This window comes from Podarcis cretensis, assembly GCF_951804945.1.
Source record: "Podarcis cretensis genome assembly, chromosome: 8".
NCBI classification, from domain to species: Eukaryota; Metazoa; Chordata; class Lepidosauria; order Squamata; family Lacertidae; genus Podarcis; species Podarcis cretensis.
The window spans coordinates 84,763,496-84,784,114 of record NC_137177.1 but is presented as its reverse complement, the minus strand read 5'-3'; the positions used below and the strand labels follow the sequence as shown (position 1 = coordinate 84,784,114).

The following is a 20,619-nucleotide window of genomic DNA, read 5'->3' as shown; positions in this document are numbered from 1 at the left end:
TTGTCCTTTCGTCGCTTAGCTGTCATCACCGACATTATTATTGATTTTACAATACTATTATATCCTTCCAGGGTTCCTAGAGAGTCTCATAACCCACAAAACGGCTCTCCTCAGCCAAACGGGTTGTAAATAAGTTACGTATTTCAAAGTTCCGATCACCCCGTTTGTGTAAATGGGCATACGTTTTACATTTTCATTTAGTATTTCTATTGTTCGTTAAATGCGTATACCGTCCTTCACACGTAGATCTCAGGGCGGTTCAAAACACAAGATAAAAACACCAGATACGTAATAAAAACAAAAACAAAAGCAAAACAAAAAACAAACAAACCAATAAATCCTGTCCCCCTTTTTATATGCCACCTTTAAAAATTCTTGTCAGCCTGGGTGGCTGGTTAGTTAGAGTGTGGTGCTGATAATGCCAAGGTTGCAGGTTTGAGCCTCATATGTTTTATATATGCTGTAAACCCTAGAAACCCAGCCAGGTGGGTGGGGTAAAAATAATAAAATTATTATCACTATTAGTATTATCATAAACTTTTATTATTTATCTCTTGTCTGGTTTTGGAAAGGCTTTGTCAGTCCATGGGAGTCATAATAAAACACCTGGAAAAGGCAGGATTTTGCTCTAAGTTGATGTCATCGTTCCTGGTTTAGAATGGCTTCTGATCATTTATTTTCCCATTTGTGATGGTTTCCCTATCGTGTTCTATACTCAATTCCTTTCTTATTTCTAGCTCAGCATCACTAAACGAAACTTTCTAGATGTTTCAAACAGTGCCAAATGACTAAGCCTGCCTTACACAAGATGACTGGTTTTCATACAGGCTTATTCCCAGATAAGTAAGTCTGGTTAGGTTTCAAGTCTTCCATCTTCCAGAGGAAGGATGGTAGTCCTAAATTAGCTAGATTCCTCCTTGCACTTCAAAGCCATCCTTTCCTCCTGTGCCTTTGGTTTCTAGGTCTTCCTCTCACACTTCAATATCTTCTTGCTGAACAGGCAGCCCTGTTCAGGGAAGTTTTTAATGTGTGACATTTTAATGTACTGGTATTTTTAATCTTTGTTGGAAGCTGCCCAGAGTGGCTGGGGAAATACAGCCATATGGGCAGGGTACAAATAATAAAGGTAAAGGTAAAGGTACCCCTGCCCGTACGGGCCAGTCTTGACAGACTCTGGGGTTGTGCGCCCATCTCACTTAAGAGGCCAGGGGCCAGCGCTGTCCGGAGACACTTCCGGGTCACGTGGCCAGCGTGACATCGCTGCTCTGGCAAGCCAGAGCCGCACACGGAAACGCCGTTTACCTTCCCGCTGGTAAGCGGTCCCTATTTATCTACTTGCACCCGGAGGTGCTTTCGAACTGCTAGGTTGGCAGGCGCTGGGACCGAGCAGCGGGAGCGCACCCCGCCGCAGGGATTCGAACCGCCGACCTTTCGATCGGCAAGCCCTAGGCGCTGAGGCTTTAACCCACAGCGCCACCTGCGTCCCGTACAAATAATAAATTATTATTATTATTATTATTATTATTATTATTATTGCACTGGCAATTTCCAGGACCCTTCATCTCATGCTATTGCAATTGAGGGGGCTGCTGTTAGTATGTATGTAAGAATGTCGGGACTCTTTCCAATACACAGCAGAACCGATCCTGCAATAGAATCAGGTGCCTTAGATAGTTTTTTCATCCTGCTTTGCTTAAATTGCTTTACAAATCTCCAAAGTGCCATCTGATAACAGGCTTATTGCTCTGCAAGACTCTCTCCCAGAGGCAGAGGGAATGCAGTCTTTCCGAGGCAATTGTCTGAAGCCAGAAATATACAGGAAAATAAAAAATAGCCGGTGTCATATTACAACGTATTTTTATACACAGTATATATTATGAGAGAAACTTGAGTGAAGTTATTTGAGATAAATGCAAGACAAGCAGTACCTGAGTGATGAAAAGTGGGGTGCAAGAGGGAAATATAATAGTTATTGGCATTTTATTAATGAGAATGTGCAAATTAGTGCTCAAGTTGGAAAGGTGAGATGCATTTTGGCAGAGCCCAATCTTTGAAATTGTGTAAGTTAATCACTCAGCATTCCTTCCTTTGTCCCTGATGCCCAGTGGGTTAAACCAGCCTTTGCCAATCTGGTGCCCTCCAGATGTTTTGGGCTCAGAACTCCCATCAGCCCCAGCGATGCAAAAGGAATTTGCATAGAAACCTGCTGAACTGAGCAAGATTTCACCACCATTCATCAGCTGATAAGTGGGGAGTTAAATCCTACTGCTATGGCTGTATGCTGCTGTTGCCTGCTAGGAACAGGAGTGCTCAACCAATGCCTGATTTAACCCTCCCCCCCCCTCCTCATCAGATGACACAACGAGTGATGTCAGTTGATGGGCAGGTTGCCGTGATTTGGGGAAAATGACCTTGTGGGCCAACCTGGACCCTCTGTCCAGCTAAGATTGGCTGGCAGATCCCACCCCTGTTCTATTTTAATCTCACAGAAGGCTGTGGGCTACCCAAAATGCCTCAAAGCACATTTCCCCAGCTATTATTGCACATGCGGCTTTCAGGGGAAGGGAGGTATTGCATTAAATTGTTAAGTTTTATACAAATCAGCAACAATAAGATTTATTATACAACCGTAGACCTTTTTATATAAATCCTATCAACTCCTTTCTCTTTCTCAGTAAGTGATGTAGTCTGCAAGGCACAAACAAAAAAATAAAGACCAGAAAAAGGTTACCTTACAGTAGTGCTATTAGTTTACTGGCCAAACCGGGACCAGATTATACAGTAGGGTTGCCAGACCTCTAGGGGTGACATGAAGAACCCAAGTTTTCCTTGATCCCTCCAGGTGGCAGAGAGAGGTCTTGCATTGCCAGGTGGGTGAGAGTGCATTAAACATTTTTTCTTAGACGACTGCATGCAGCTTGCAAGTTTCAGTCTGGCAGGAGTCAACTGCAAATTATTGCATATGCTCTCAGTCTGGGTGGGGGTCTGTACTTCTCTGCCCCCCCCCAATTAACCTCTGTCTCCAGGGCTCAGTAATGGGAGGGAGCACAGAAGAAGAATCACCAGGGATGGCCACAATTATATCACTAGGGAGCACCTATAGGTCTCTGGTTTGGGACCTGAAATTTCAGTGTCTCAAATGCTCCTGACCTGGTAACCTTAGTTAGCAACAACCTATGTCATGACTCATCTATAGCGCATAGCATGGTTCTCAGCCAAGATGCTCCACACTGATTCATTCCCATGCACTTCCTGTGTGTTGACAGGAGTGTCAAGCCATTTCCTCTGTTATTATTATTTAGCCGAGTTCCTAACTGGTGTCATTTGTATGGCATGAAGAGTTGCAGGATGGGTTTTGGCTTCTGGGAACAGGTTTTCAATGACTGCTTATGTGCTAGTAGTCTTATTACTCCAAGTTGAGTGGCAATTTCACATCCTTTATAGGACTCTATACACTGTTGCAGCATGCAAGCCCAATCTCTGAATGGCCAGGGACTCCATGGGCCTCAGCACCGGCCTGGGCTTCAGTTACCTTGGAATGAAGGTCAATGGAAACTCTGGTGTCTTTGGCTCCAGCATGGAGCAGACATGTCTCTTTGTCTCCAGCTTCCAAGCATCATCACACAAAACTCTAATACACAGCCCCTCCTTGGCCAATTGTGGAAGGCATATCCAGCCAGCTGAGGTGGGTCCACCAATGTCTCTATGGCAACAGAGCAGTCTTTAAAGATGTGAATGGCAGGTACTTGGCTGAGCAGCTAAGGCAAAGGAACAAAAGAACCAGCCTGGCTGGTTCAACAAGCTTCCCCCATAGATTCTAGCCTCCCATACAGGTTCGGAAGAGACCCACTGGCATGGATGACTTTAAGAGTATTTGAGAAATTGATGGTTATTGCTGGCTTCTAGACATGGTAGCAATGCTATCCATCCACGGTCAGAGGCAGCAATGCTTCTGAGTATCAGTTGCTGAAAACCACAGAAAGGGAAAGCGTCCTTGTGCTTGGGTCCTGCTTGCTGGTTTCCCATAATAGGCATCTGTTCATCCACTGTGAGAACAGGATGCTGGACTAAATGGGCCTGATCCATCAGGCTCTTCTACTGCTCTCAATTCTTACTCTTATCAAACATGATTGTTCTACAGTATTTGAATCTTTATTCATGCTTGGATATTTTGAGTTTTCCTGCTATAAAGCAACACAGGCAGCCTATGAGGTTCAACTTATTTGCCCTTGAAATTCTCAAATTAAAGGTGTTATGTGTGTATCTAATAATGACTAACAAGGGCCTCATTCAAATAATCCTGCTAATGTTCGTTCCTAGTTGAATGATAGCGTAACTTTCTGGACTCGTCAAACATGGCAACATCAGCTCATTACATCATTTTATTTATGACTTAAGGGTTGTATTCAGGCGCCGGCCCTTGCCCTGTATCTCCTGTTGTAAAGATGCAAGATACTCACCTTGCAACCACTGGGTGATTGAGTGTGACTCACAGTGGACATCACCCAGTGTGCACATATAAAGATGTGATAGGCAGATCCAATCCTTTCCTGCCCAGCAATCCACTCTTGAACCAAAACTGTGCTTAGTGGGCTCACAGCTGAAGTATGTCCACTTTTACTTGTAGGTGATCAAATAGAAATTTTAAGAAGTGCTCCATAGCACATTTCCTCCCTGTTGACTACCGAAACCAATTACACTAACTCGAAAAATAATTTAGCTGCTCTTTTTCTGTGCTCTGACCCAAAGCTTTCCTCCCACTGCTTCCTCAGACAATTCAGCCTTCCTCCTCCATCCCTTTGCCCTCTCGATTGCTGTTTTAAGGGAGATGTTTTGCCAAAGGCAGATCTGATGCTAATGAAGTACACCAGGGAGTTTTTGCATCTATTTTTGGAAGCAGATACCTTTCTAACATTTTCTATTAGCTGTCCCAAGGCTGGAGAGGAGGGTGGTAGTGGTGGGGAGGATCGTAGCCATTCTGTGCTCGGCGAAAAGCAATGAGTCAGCTAAACTGGGCAGCAGCCAAAACTCAAAAAAAGCAGATTACTTGAAATGATTGTCCATGTAGAGCCATCTATGTGTTCACACAATTTCTGGCAGTGTTTACCTTGATTTTGCCAATCATCCCAATTGGAGGATGTCTTCACAATTTTACAGATTAAACCACACTGCTAAAAAGTGAAGCGTTTCTGAATGGCGGGAAGCCCATCTCTTGCAGAGCATAAAGTCAAAGGATAAGTTATTTTTGGATGCTGTCGGACCCCTGTTGCATCAGCTCCCAGGGATAGTGGGAGTTGTACTTCAAGTGGAAGGCTACAGAGTCCCACCCTCATATTGGGAACCAAAACTGTGCCTAAAACCATAAATGCCATGGTCCCTACCAAAGAATGTGCAGAATCAGGGAGAACTCGAGTTTTCTCCCCTCAAAAGTATCAGGCAGGGGGAAAACTACAACGCAAAACACAGCAGGGGCAATTGAAGAAACCTCTGCTGCAGCTGTTGTTCAACTCCAGATCCCATTCACCCTATTGGCCATGTGAGTTGGGGCTGATGGAGCCAACATCTGCAGGGCCAAAGGTTCCCTTTCCAGAGAAAGATATTCTTAAAAGGACTCTCAGCTTTGGCCATACTGCAGAGATGTGGTGATGGTGATGTTGCTACTGGTTGTGTTGGGGGCACTCCTCATGGTTCCCAGTGCTGGGATCTAGAGATGCAGGTCCAGTGGGGCAGGTAGTAGTGGAGGTTGGGGGCAGTTAGGGTAGATAGATCTCAGCTGTACAGAAAAACCAGCTGGTGGGAAAGAGGAAACTCAGGTTCCTGCTTTTAGACTGGCAAGGGGGAGATTTTTAAGACCCCCAATTCTAATGTCTCACATCCAAACCACACATATATTGGTAAGGAAAGGGGATCTTGGATCTGTGACTTTCTGCCTCTTCCCTCCATCCTCTCCAGGATGGGCAAGGAGAGAGGTAGTCTGGACTGCAACTGAGTGGGAGAGATGGGACATGGTGGCAATTGTTTCAGGGCTACCGGACCTCAGATCTTCCTCAGGTGGGATTTCAAGAGTCAGATTCTCTCACAAACCCTGATCCTGGGTTCTTCTGCATTTCTGTGCTGTGCATCTTTCTTTGCCAGTGACACACCCTGTGTTTGTGTATTAAACTTGTTTAATAAATAAATTAAATCTATTAGTTACGTAGTTATATGTACATAAATATATCATGTATATTAAATATCAACTATACTGCAAACACTTTATAATTAACGATATGGAAATTTAATTCCGTGTGTGGCCTGTGGGTTCTGTGTCAAATTATTCTTGCTGCCCGCTTGGTATGAGTTGTTGGGCTGCCCTGTTTTAATAGATTACTTCTTGAAGGTGCACTGGCAACGAAACACTACACACACCAGCTCCCTCTACTGACAAATTGTGGCCAGCCACACTTTGGCATTTAAATCATGTTCTATGGTGGAGAGCTGGACTGCTGGAACACGGTGAAAGCATGAAGGCAGAGTTGATGTGAAGAGAAAAGAAAAGGCAATGGACAGTATTCAGTGGTAGCCACACCTTGAGTAGGCCCACTGCAATGGGTCTACCCTGAGTATGACTAACACTGGTACCACTAAAGGCCCTCATTTTAATAGCTCGCAGGTACAGCCCCTCCCTCTGCACAATTCAGACCCCTGGTGTACTGAAGTGCAGAGATTTCCACTGCAGCTGTGAAGTCTTATCTCCTTCACTTCTTGATCTGCTACAAAGACACTGCTGGCCTTGTAAACTAAGCAGGATCGCATGGAATCAGTCTTTCCCCTTTGAGATTTTTTTCAACAATTAAACGGGTGGCGCTGTGGTTTAAACCACTGAGCCTCTCGGGCTTGCCCATCAGGAGGTCAGCAGTTCGAAACCCCACATCGGGGTGAGCTCCTGTTGCTCAGTCCCAGCTCCTGCCAACCTAGCAGTTCGAAAGCACCCCCAAAAAGTGCAAGTAGATAAATAGGTACCGCTCCGGTGGGAAGGTAAATGGTGTTTCCGTGTGTTGCTCTGGTTTCGCCAGAAGCGGCTTAGTCATGCCAGCTGCATGACCCAGGAAAACTGTCTGAGGACAAACGCCGGCTCCATCGGCCAGTCAAGCTAGATGAGTGCCGCAACCCCAGAGTCGTTCACGGCTTGACTTAACTGTCAGGGGTCCTTTACCTTTATGCAGCATATAAATCTTATTGAACAAATAGATAACAAAGGAAGATTCTTCAACCAGCCGTTATCTCACTCTTTACAGATACCCGCAATATGCTACATCATGTTTAGGTATTGAGACAAAAGAAAAACCCAGAATTAAATGCAATGTATACAATATATGTATAAATAGCAAAGGACGCAATGTGTGGTTGTGATGTTAAAACCCTCAGGGTCAGGTCTCAAACTGCAATTTTGGGGAAATGTAGGCACACAGCCCACAAAGGCCAAAGCTCCCTTGCTCCTTATTGAATCACCCATGGAGACTTTCCTTCAGTTTACTGAAATGAGAGTGTGAGAATTCTGACCATGCCCACTTGAAAAAGGCCTGCAGATTTTCAAAATGGAAGGAGGGCACTTGGGAAGAGTGCCATCCGTAAGGAGACTGCTGGTTCCCAGCGTAGGTCTACTGAGAATGAAAACCCAAGGAAAATAACTTCTGGTACAGCTCCCTCGGCTAACCAACTGTCCAAAAGAAATCCCACACCATCCACCTTCCTCCATCCAGCCCCCGCAAAAGAGTATTCAGATAGTTAGCTGTTTAAGTCAAGATAAAGCAGAATTAAATTCTACAGAAAGGAAGTACGACCAGTAAAACTATTTTGTAGGGTTCATTTTTCTCCAAACTTTACTGTGGTGTCTCCAGGCAATTTAGAAAACCAATTTGTGAGGATAAACGCCATTGGAAAGCGAAAATGTTGAACGCAAATAGCCTCGCAGCTGAGGCACCTTCTTGATGATGGGCAAGAGCTGGGAGTCCACGTGCTTCTGGTCCGCCTTGCGTCGCTCCGTTATCTCGTATTTCTGAAAAAGCAGGACAGCACATCAATCATTTGTTCACCCTTTAGTGCCCTTTGCTTTAACAGGGAGCCTCCCCAGGGCCTACAACACCTCCCGCTTCCTCTAGACAGCTGTTGTGGACCAGGATGCAAAGAACTACTTCAATATAGCGGTGACATTTAATTCTTTTTAAAATAGCAAAACCTCTGATTGCTACTAGGAGAAGCCAGTCTTTGGAGGTGAGAGCCTGGCTTGGGGTGGAAAATGAGGGATGGAGAGATCACCCTAAGTGGGGATCGGGTAACTTTTGGGTTGCGAGTCTGAGCCAGGTGGAGATTGGAGTCTTTGGGGCCTTTGGATTTGGAAGGAATGTGAAACAAGATTTGAAATATTCTATGGGCCCTACCTTCAACTATGGAAGCCTGGAAGACTTGCTAAGAAGGTATATGACTACTGTTGGGTTGGAGCTCCCCCGAGATTTGTCTTTTAACACTAAAGACTATCAAAAAGATCGGCAGAGGGGACATGAAAGAGAGCTAAGAGCCTCGGACTTAAGATCTCCGGGTTGATGGAACTGTTGGTAGGGGCCGAGACCGGGGAGGGGAGTTGGTGAAAGAAAAATTGGGAATCTAAAGTGTATATCTTTTTTCTTTTTCTTCTTTTAATGAGAGATGGGAAAATCGTGGAATGGAATTTCTATGATCTCAGGGGAAACGTCTTAAGAGAATAAGTTCAGATATGTAAGTCTTAAATGAGAAATAAGATTAAATAAACTAAAAGTGGGTGGCTAATTGGTAAAAGAGAGAATGGAAAATTACAGTATATTAAGATAAGTTATAATGATAAAAACAAGGATGAAGGATTTGCTGAAATATCTATTTGAAGTAGAATACAAAGAGGGGAGGTGTGAGGAGGTCAAGGAAATAAGTTAAGAAAGGGAACTATATTAAGGTTGGTTTCTTTGATTGTATTCTTTTTTTCTTTCTTTTTTTCTGTTTTTCTTTTTTTCTGTTTCTTGCTTTTTTATCTTTTTATTTTACTTTTCTTTTGGATATGTTGTGTTTCTGTATTCTGTGTTCCTTTTTGTAATTTTTTTTTTGGAAAATTTGAATAAATATTACTGGGGGGGGGGGAAATAGCAAAACCTCCTCTCTACACGCTTGCCAATGCCATTTCACAAAATGTTTCTGAAACTCCTGTTTGTCAAAAGCTCCCTTAGGGGTGGGGAGCAGCAGCAGAGGCTGCTATTTCCCCATCTATGGTGGGAAGCTCACTTCCTGTACCGGCACACCTGTGTGTATGTCGTGGTCTAGGAAAAAGAATTGGGCACAGGACAGCAGGAAGCAGTGGTGTTTGTGTGCTGGGCTTGGGCTGCCCTCCTTCCCAACCAAGCAATCTGATTAAAGGCTAATTTTTCTGTAAAAAATAAATAAATAAAAATGTAGCAGATGAGCATGAGCTCTGCAAGCCAATGAATCCCCATAGAAAATGGGTAGGCAAACTAAGGCCTGGGGGCTGGATGTGTCTCAATCGCCTTCTAAATCCAGTCCACAGACGGTCCAGGAATCAGTGCGTTTTTACATGAGTAGAATGTGTGCTTTTATTTAAAATGCATCTCTGGGTTATTTGTGGGGCATAGGAATTTGTTCATTCCTCCCCCCCCCCAAAAAAATACAGTCCGGCCCCCCCACAAGGTCTGAGGGACAGTGGACCGGCTCCCTGCTAAAAGTTTGCTCACCCCTGCCACAGAAGGTATTTTGTTTATTGCAAGCTTAGGATAAAATCTGCACCTAAAATCTGATCCTATTTATTTGTGGAAGGCAAGTCTTTTTCTGAAGGAGGTAGGCAGCCCAACTGTGCTAATGTCAGGCCCCCATATTTTGCTGGACTACATCTCCCATAATTGCTAGCCAGGGAAGTGGGAGCTGGAATCCAAAACATGCAAAGGGCCCCAAAGCTGGACAAAACTGCATATATCACACTAACACCAGCACAACAGTCAAATGCACAATGCTGGACTCACTTCTCCTGTTCAGCAGTCCCCCAAGAGTCACTACAAAGATTTTGTGGTCTGCAAATCTACAGTGGTACCTCAGGTTACATACGCTTCAGGTTACAGACTCTGCTAACCCAGAAATAGTAACTCGGGTTAAGAGCTTTGCTTCAGGATGAGAACAGAAATCGTGCTCCGGCAGTGCGGCAGCAGCGGGAGGCCCCATTAGCTAAAGTGGTGCTTCAGGTTAAGAACAGTTTCAGTTTAAGAACAGACTTCCGGAACAAATTAAGTACTTAACACAAGGTACCACTGTACATCTGTTTTTCTCCAAGATTTGCTAACTCGGAGAGCATTTCATTGTGGGTGCTCAAGAGACACACACGCTTTGGCCCATCTCATTCGCCCAGAAAACACACCCACCTCTTTCTCAGTGTCAAAAATTTCCCCCTCCTGGTGTTTGGGTTTACGCAGCCTCTTCTTCTTGAAGTAAAGATCGCTGAGGTGCTTTGGAAGTTTCACACTGGAGATGTCAACCTTGGTTGAAGTGGCAATGACGAACTTCTGGTGAGCCCTGCGCAGGGGGACCCGGTTGATGGTCAGGGGACCTGCAGGAAAGACACAGGACAAGTGAATGACATATGGTGACCTTGAGGCACCAGGAAAAATCCCGGCTGGTATGTGTTTTCCTGCCATTCAAGTGGGACACAACGCTGCTGCTCTGCTCAAAGGAATCAATTGAAAACCCCCAAGAAAAACAACCCCCAAGAAAAACAAAACAAACGAACCCAGCTATTCTATACTCTCAAGAAAAATGCAGCCAGCACAGGAAACTGGCAGAACAGCCTGGGAATGACAGGAAAACACACTTAAAAAAAAAAAAGAAAAAGAAAAAAGTATACATATTTATTGCCAAGTACCTGCTACCCCACCTTGGTTCAAGAACTTCCAGAGTGGCTTTCAGGGTAAAAAAGGAAACAGAAATAGAACTCAGAAGAGGCACAAGATATTGTTGGGGTGTGGTTTCTTTGGGTCTTGAAAGTAATCCTGGAAGTGCCATTTGTCAGGTTTGGGTGTGACATTTACTGCTTTTTGCACAGTACTTTCTAAAACAGTGCACACTGAGGGATATGAGGGGTAAAATCCATTAAGATTCACCACACAATAGTGGGATTCCATGATTTGTTTACTGTAAGAAATTTATTTGAGAGATAACCAGAGTGCTACAAGTCTATTCGGATATCCGTTCCACAGAATTTGTTCCCAAGTGTGTATAGCTATGAATCAGCAAGTCCCCAGTTTGAACCTTGCCCCTGGCACGAAGTCACCAAATGGAACTCTTTCTCAAACTCAGCCCCTGCACTCACATCATGTGGGATAATAGTGATTTACCTTTAGGGGCTGTTGCATGGTCCTCCAGGTATTGCTGGACTCTGAACCACCACCAGCCATAGCCAGCTTGGTCCACAGTTCATCAACATCTGCAGGGTGACAGGTCCCCCATGCCTGGTGTAAGGTTTACAACTAGTTAGCAAAGTTCCTTGAATAGGTCAGAGAGCTCTATGTGTTTACTATTGTGGTAATATTTGAGGTGTACATACTATATCCACTACTTTCACCCCTGTATTTGTTTTAATGAAGGAAATGAAATTTATTTAAGAATCCCAACATACAAAATGCATCAAATAGTTAATCCAGGTGAGCAGAGATTATAGGAAAGCAAATGTTATAGGACCTAGCTGTTGATGTAAGGTTAGCTTACCTGTTACAAGCAACAGACCACTTCCAAGCTGCTTCAGAAAGACCACACGCTAGAAACAAGACAGAGGTGGTTTGTAAATAGGGTGAAGGAACACCAATCACCTGCAAATAATGCTAAACTATGGTTTAACCTTATAATAATAATAATAATAATTTATTATTTATACCCCGCCCATCTGGCTGAGTTTCCCCAGCCACTCTGGGCGGCTCCCAATCAGTGTTAAAAACAATACAGCATTACATATTAAAAACTTCCCTGAACAGGGCTGCCTTAAGAATCCCTGCGGCGGGGTGAGCTCCCGTTGCTCGGTTCCTGCTCCTGCCAACCTAGCAGTTTGAAAGCACGTCAAAGTGCAAGTAAATAAATAGGCGGGAAGGTAAACAGCGTTTCCGTGCACTGCTCTGGTTCGCCAGAAGCGGCTTAGTCGTGCTGGCCACGACCCGGAAGCTGTACGCCAGCTCCCTCGGCCAATAAAGCGAGATGAGCGCCGCAAGCCTGGAGTCGGCCACGACTCGACCTAATGGTCAGGGCTCCCTTTACCTTTATGGTTTAACCTTATGTCTGAAATCTGCCCATAGCTGAACTTTGGCTCGCTTACTGCTAACAACCACAATCTGAAGCCATGGTTTGTGAACTGCTGGTAGTTTTAGAAAAGCAGATAATGGCTCAGCATAAGGGTCATTCATAGAGTTCCCCTTACCTTGCCTCGGTGGCGACCAGTGAGAAGGATCACAACAGTTCCTGGGGTTATTGAAGCCCGCAGCTTCCTCTTGTGTAGGGCAAAATTCTTTTTGCCATGACTCAGGAGTTTGCGGGGAACATCTTCTGTTGGGTAGTACCTTGGCTGAAAGGAGAGGAATTATTAGCTTTCGCAGTCTAGTTTTGACTTCAGCACCCCCTTTCTTCCAAGAACTCATTCTTGACACTTTTAATGCTTGATGTGGAAAAATCCCAGCCATGTGTTTGCCCAACAGCCAAAAGGTCTAGCAGCCTCTCCAGCGTACGGTGCTGGCATGTATGCAACCAATTCTGAAATCTATAGATCTGAATGTGTTCTTGTGCAGCAAAGCATCACAGCACCGATGCAATTAAAGAAAGCTGCCTATGAAGTTTTCCCTTCATCTGTCTTTAAACATATCAAAGCAAAGACAGACAACACCCCTACAGAGCACAAAATCAGACAGGTGGACACCTGCACAGATAAGGGCCCTTTTCTACTTTGCACAGAAATGGTGAAAATTGATAATGCAATGTTTAATTCTCTGCACAAATCTCAATTTGTTGGTTTTTTTTATCTCAATTTGTTTTTGAGCTTATTTGCATGGTAGGAATGTATCTTATTACAAAGGAAGAACATTAGGTGAGCATTCACCACACAAGGATTTAAAACATTCAGCTGTCACTTATACTTTACAGCAGGTGTGGCCTGCCACTTGTCTGTTGGACTGCAAACACTCACTGATCATGCAGTTTGGGGTAAATGGCAGATAGAGTCTGACAATACCCAAAGGGACAAATCTTCCTGCCCCCCCCCCCATGGCTTAAACAAGAGAATAAGCAGGCAGTTGTTTTGATTCAAGTGTCACCTGCAACAGCTAGAAACATTTATGCAGACCACCTGTGATCATCCGTACACACTTTGCACAATCATGATGCTACAGCAGCAGGCCACTGTATCATTCCTAATTAGTCAAGTCCAGATGTGTTCCCATTATCATGCTATTCCCCTTCCTGCACACAGCGGGGGAAGGGGGCAGATTTCAGGCTCATGGGAACTGATTTCCCTTTCAGCAGAACCCCAAGATATAGCCCGTCAGGTGCAAAAGACACATAAGTAGAATTAAAGAACAGAGGCTATGCTACTATTGTACTTAAGTGTTCACAAGCATTGTGCTCACTAGTTCAGATGAAGGTTTCAGTCAGACTTAAAATTACACTTGATCCAATATTACTAAGTTGGCTATCAGCTGGCGATTCTGCACAGATCAGGCAAATTTGGCACATACAATTTTGTCATATCATGTAATTGCTTTCTTTTGTGAAGGGGCTATAGGTTTCAATAATACACCACTAAATACTGCTTTAATTCATTTTTTATTAACTATTTTATTCTGTTTTTCAACAGATACAAAATGAAGTGAGCAACAAAATCGAAAACAGGAAACAGAAGGGATAAAGAACCAAAGTATCTTAGGCATGTATGGTATTTACTTTACACACCACTTGTTATAAAATACTTCAAAGTAGTTTGCAAATAAAATTATAAGAAAAATTAACAATAATTTAAGACCTTCAAAAAGTGAAACAGACTAAAAACAGATTAAAACCTGTACCAACTTTATAAGAAAACATGTCTCTTTAGCAGGTGCTGAAGAGTACCACTGAAGGTGCCTGCCTCATATAAATATAAGAGATGGCGTCTTATTTGCATATGAGGTTGAACTGCATAGTTATCCAAGACTTCTGGAACAATACGGTATTTATGATGAACTTAGAATGGTTTTTAAACTTAATTTTTAAAAAAGACCAGAAACCCTCCTTCTAGGCATATTTCCAACAGAAATAGGAAAAAATATAAAAACATTGTTCATGTATGCAGCAACGGCAGCCAGAATATTAGTGGCAAGAAATTCAATACCTACAATAGCAGAGTGGCAAGCCCTAATGATAGAATATCTACAGCTAGCAAAGATGACAGGGAGAGTAAGAGATCAATCTAAACAGAATGTATATAAAGAATGGAGAATATTTAAAGAATATCTAAAAAATTATTGTAAGAATAAGAATCTCCTGGCAGAACTAGAGTGATTCTTGTACATAAAAGGTGGAAATGATATTATGTTCGGACATACGAAATTAATTACCGTATTTTTCGCCCTATAGGACACACCATCCCATAAGGCGCACCTAGTTTTTTGGGGGGAAAATAAAGGGAAAAAATTATTCCCCCCCCCCCAGTCGCGGGGCTGGGGCGGGGGAGGCCCGAGCTTCCCCCGCCCCAGCCCCCAAACAGGCAGCTCTCTGCAAGCCGTGGGAGCCCAGCGCTGGCTCCCGCTGCTTGTGGAGAGGTCCGCAAAGCCTGGACGCGCTGAGCTCAGCGCGCGCAGGCTTCGGCATGCAGGCAACTCTCCGCAAGCAGCGGGAGCACTCCCGCGGCTTGCGGAGAGGTCCGCGAAGCCTGCAGAGCGAGAGGGGTCGGTGCGCACTGACCCCTCTCGCTCTCCAGGCTTCAGAGAAAGCCTGCATTCGCCCCATAGGACGCACACACATTTCCCCTTCATTTTTGGAGGGGGAAAAGTGCGTCCTATAGGGCGAAAAATACGGTAAGTTAATTTGAGATTGTGCATTATAAAGGAAAGAATAGATATAGTATATGAAAATATTTGGAAGCCTTTTTTAGCTGATTTATAGTAATGTTTTTGTTCTTTTTTGTGAGTTTGTAAATATGATATGGCATTTAAATATATGAAATGTACAGTGGACGCTTGGGTTGCGTATCGTGATACGTGCGGGAAGAGAAGGAAAAAACCCCCCACATAATCCTATACAGTTGCGGGTTGCGAACGTGATACGTGCGGGAAGCACGTTCGCACCCCACAGCGTTCGCAACCCGCGGGTTGTGATTTGGCGCTTCTGCGCATGTGCAAAGCGCAATCTAGCGCTTCTGCGCATGCGCGACCGCCGAAACCCGGAAGTAACCCATTCCGGTACTTCCGGGTTTTGGCAGTCTGTAACCCAAAAAAACGCAACCTGAAGCGGGTGTAACCCGAGGTATGACTGTATAGGATTATGTGGGGGGTTTTTTCCTTCTCTTTTTTTCCTTTTTATTTTCTTTCTTCTTTATTTTCTTACTTTGTGTCTGTATTAAATGTCATTGCGTTTTGATTTTTCTTAGTTCAAATTAATAAAGATTTAATAAAAAAAAAGATATAAATATAATAGTTCAGTAGCACAGGATAGAAAGCATGGTTGCCTCTTTATAATTCTGAACTACATTCTGTCGTGCAAGCTAACAGACAACATACGAAGGAATCCAAGGGCCCTCATGACTGCAAAGGGATTGATCCTATAACACCAGATGGACAAACTCTTGCCAACTGTTAAGCAAGTAATAGAGTGAGAACCTTGCTGAAACACTTGTATCTGTATGTGCAGCCTGTCACAAGAGAGCAAGTTCTGGATAGCGAGCATCTATTGAACTGTATATGCCTAAGCTGACTTTCTTTGTAATCAGAAGTATATTGCTGTGTATCTAAATCTGTCTGCTTGGAGCAGCACTGTGAGCTGGAAAATGCTTGTTTATGTGTGGATACACATTGCTGCATTCCTCCTCCCTTTGATTCACCTTTCTTGTTTTATAAAAATAGTATTAATAATCATTTAAAAACAGGGTGCCTCTTAGCACATTCTGAGCCAAAGAATTTGCTTTCAGTACCGTTAACAGGGTGGAATGGAGCTCAGAATGATTCCATGCAAAAGCCCACTCCTGGTTCATTTACTTCACTTCAGTAGCCCAAAAGTGGTTTTGTTGTCCAGTAGGGTACTTGGGAACCTAAAGCCCTTGCCAACCTATTGCAAATTCTCCATAGATTTACCAGTAGATTCTGATCTACCCAAGGCCCAGTCATGCCATACAGACTGTTGAAGCAGCCAAATTTCTTTGAGAGGAAAAATTAAGCTATTTGAAGACAACTATAGCACTGTGAACTTCCTAAAGTAATTTTTTGGTTTTTTTACTAGCCAGCCTACCCACCCACAGATTAAGTCATCTGCTATGCCTAAAAAGAATGAAAGAACCAACTATTGTATCTGCACCCTGGCTGCACTCAGCCCCCACTAGGCAGAATGTACTCCCCCAAAGCGAGTTTTCAAGCCTGATTAATTTCTGCTGTGCTCAGTTATTCATAAGAGATTTGCAGCACTTAATGGATGACATGCAAGCACCTGTAGCTTGACACCTCCCCCTGAAAAAAATTCTGCTGCGATCTACTTTTTATTCCCAATTTACTACGTGGGAGTGGCAACAGGAAGAGGGAAAGTGGTCAGCTAGCAAGTGTACAGCGTAGGTGTAATTTGAGACTAGACCTGGCACATTCAAACTTGAAAGCCTTAACTGCTACAGTGCAGCAGCTTACAGACAAGTTCTTACCATTTTGCGAAGTTTGACCACCCTGTTGCCTCCATTCTTATCACCTCCAACAGGTTTCGTGATAGTAGCTGGCTCTTTCTCTCTTTTCTTCTTTTCTATCTGAAGACAAAACAAAACACAAACTACTTAAAAAAATATATTTGCAAACTGGCTTTCAATACAATGCAGAAGAGAAGCTCTGCTGCCTCTGATAAGTCCACAAAAGCTGAGCCCAGTCCAGAGCCCTCCCCTCTTGCTTGTTCCAGGCACCTGATATTCAGAGGTACACTGCCTTTAAATGTGGAGGTTCAATGTCACCAACATGGCCAACAGCTGTTGAGATATGAATTTATTATTACGGTGAGACCAACCTGATTGAGATTCAACAGCCACAGAAGGTGCAACTACAAGCTCTCTTCCTCCCTTCACAGGTGGAAGAACATTCAGCCTCATCAGTTGCCCAGGAATTGCAGAATTAAAGGAAAGCAAACTCTGGCATCTGCCATCAGACCTAGAGCCACTGGGAGGATGTGCACTCTGCCTCCCAGGAAGTACATCACAGTAAGGGCCCCAACAATTGGTCAAAAAAGAGAATGCTGCAGAGGGCTTGCTCACCTCCCCACCCCAGGAAGAACACTTATAAGAGCCAGTGTCTGAGCTGGGTTTATTCCTCATTCCTTCTCCTTTTCCACTGAACAGCAGGGTAAAAATGAACTTTATCTAGCCCTTTTAAAAAGCCTTCATCAAGCTGCACACCAGCAAATGTTCTGTATGTTAAATGGCAGCTTGTAAGTTATGCAGCTCTACCTACTATGAGCTCTGAAAGATTGCTATTTTACCTTAGTTTCTGGAGCTTTGTACTTGCGCTTGTACATCGCCTTCCGAGCATACATGGCAGACCGGGAATACTTCCCGATTCCCCGGGCCAGCACTGGGTTGCGGCTGGCATGAACCTTCCGAACCCTCTTTGTTTTCTTCTCACCCACCATCTAGAAAGCAGAGAAATCAACATTAGCAATTTGCAGAACGTAAGCAAGAAAAAGGAAAGAAGAAAAAGGAAAGGAGCATCGCACAATGGAAAAAGACATTTAAGCTTGTTTTTTATTTTAAAAAAGTTTCTAGCCCTCAACACCACACAACAGTTGCAATCAATACAGCATTGCTTCACTGAGATGAAGAATAATTCTGAAATCTCAAACACAAGCTACAGTAATAGCATGGAACTAAAACAAAGACCACATTCTTTAATGATAACAGGCCTCTTCCATTTGTGTTATCATAACTTTCAGATATATTCTCTGACACACACACACACATATGTGATGGCAATTATCCATTATGAGGCAGACTGTAGTCCACAAAAACTTATGTTGCAATATTGGCTGCGTACACAACCACACATTTAAAGCACACAAATTCCTCCAAAGAACCCTGGGAAATGTAGTTGGTTAAAGGTGCTGGGAATTTTGCTCTGTGTGGAGTAAACTTTAGTTCCCATAATAATTTTGCCCTGTGCATTAAATATATGGTGGCCATGGAACCACTGATGTCTATGCTACACTAGATATGTTGCACCGTCTCCCTCTGGTCTTTTAACTCTGTATTTCAGTTAGCTTATGTACAGTGGTGCCCCGCAAGATGAATGCCTCGCAAGACGGAAAACTCGCAAGACGAAAGAGTTTTCCGTTTTGGAGGTGCTTCGCAAAACGAATTTCCTATGGGCTTGCTTCGCAAGACGAAAATGTCTTGCGAGTTCCTGCGGGTTCCCCCCCCCTTTTCCTAAGCCGCTAATCCACTAATCCATCAATGAGCTTGCTTCGCAAGACAAAAAAACCGCTAGACGAAGAGACTCGCGGAACGGATTCTTTTCGTCTTGCGAGGCCCCACTGTACATGAAGCTTACCCCCTGAGCTGATGTCTATGCTAGATACAGTCAGATCCAATGCATATTTATTTACAACAATGCCAAAGTAATTGATGATAGCTTCCCCAAGCAAGCTTAGGTAGAATTACAGCTCTAGTCTCCCAGAAGAGGAGAGGGAAGGCTTGTTTTAAGAATATAACTAGGGCGTGCTGGAACCATCCTGTTCTGAAAGTGGCCAACCACATTCCTGTGGGAAGCCTGCAAGCCGGACCAAAACACAAGAGCCCTCTCACCTCCAACTGTGGAGGCAGAGTATAGCTATCATGGCTAGTAGCCATTGATAGCCTTCTCCTCAATGAATTATAAGAACAGAAGAATAACCCGCTGGATGGGGAAACCTGCAAGCCTCTTCCCCACTGGTCCAAAAGGTTAAAAAATATTAGACAAAATGCCCACTTCACGACTGGCATCCTATAGGCACTTTCCTGCTTTTCATAAATAAGGCATCAGAGGTCAGTTGACTATTTAAAAAGTAGCTGTAAGGAGGTGACAAAAGTCACAAAGAACTCCTGGCCAACTAACTGGTCTACAGAGACATTCCCAGGTCGGACTTGAACACACGACCCTTTTCTCATGCTCGAAGACCCAACCCAATGCACCAATCAAGGACCATCCACAAAACATGCCACACATCGAGGCTGGTGAAATCGTGGCCTAGAAGAGACAGGATTAGGACGGGCCGAGCGCGACTCTGGAGAAACACCTGAGACACGCGTTAAGTCTTTCCCACGTAGCCACGACCATCCCCAGAGGGCGAAAACCATTTGCAAGCTCGTGGAAGGACTCAAGATCGTGCGGCTAAGAAGCCGACAGCTCCTCCCGTTGAAAAACCTTTCAAGCGACCTGTTGGGTCGGAGATGCTTTTCCCCCACCCCCCCACCCGTCGCCAGACACCCAAGAACAGTGACAACACGTGTTCCTCCTCCGAGCCGCGCGCCTCTTCGGTGCAATACGGCAGCCCCCTGCAAACCACCGGCCTGCCAAGGGAGTGAATCCGCGGCGGCCTAAAACTCCGGCGGCGCCTGCCGGGGAATCCCACCCCGCCGACCAGAAAAACAGCCTCGCAGCGCCCGCCGCATGTCCGCCGAGGAGCCTGCTCCTACCCGCACCTCGCTCGGTGCCTCTTTAAGGCGGATGGCAGCGGATGATAACGGCGGGCCTGAGGAGCGAAAAGCCAGCACGACGCCATACTTACCTTCGGAGAAGGGAAAAAGAGGCAATATCCGGGACCTCGGCGCAAAAGAGAAAGCGGGCGTGACGTCACCGCGCGCGACCCAGGGCACTCTGGGGGATGTAGTCTACTGCGCTGTAACCGTCCCACAGTTTGACTTCAGCCCCAAAGGCTCACTCCGCTATTGTCTCCCGAGACAGCCGGATGCCAACTAACTTTGTGGTCGTAGCTGCTATTCCGAAAGGAGCATAGATAGGCATGATATCAATTCCTTGCCTAATGATCCTTAGCAAAGAATTTGCCTTTCCCCCCAGTTGCTGTACACTGGATCGACATCTTCATGATTACAATTAATTTATTACTTGCCTTCTAAACCACTGTCTATAGAGGATTTGCACATAAGATAAATATACACATTAAACCAGTTAAAAACACAAATACAGCAAATGCATTTAAAACCAGACTAAAATCCAAACAAGTGGACACTACAGTGGTACCTCGGGTTACATACGCTTCAGGTTACATACGCTTCAGGTTACAGACTCCGCTAACCCAGAAATAGTACCTCGGGTTAAGAACTTTGCTTCAGGATGAGAACAGAAATCGTGTTCCGGCGGGGCAGTGGCA

The 20,619-nt window shown here is 44.4% G+C and overlaps 1 protein-coding gene across 1 annotated transcript; it reads right to left on the bottom strand.

Moving 5' to 3' along the window:
• Positions 1-7,834: 7,834 nt before the first annotated feature.
• Positions 7,835-20,039, bottom strand: RPL6 (ribosomal protein L6). Its single transcript, XM_079987278.1, has 7 exons — positions 20,017-20,039; positions 17,737-17,886; positions 16,919-17,017; positions 12,470-12,613; positions 11,770-11,818; positions 10,431-10,615; positions 7,835-8,038 (listed from the first exon to the last, which is right to left on the bottom strand). The coding sequence occupies exons 2-7, from the start codon at positions 17,884-17,886 to the stop codon at positions 7,886-7,888; spliced, it is 780 nt and encodes a 259-aa protein (XP_079843404.1). The 5' UTR covers positions 20,017-20,039; the 3' UTR covers positions 7,835-7,885.
• Positions 20,040-20,619: the final 580 nt, after the last annotated feature.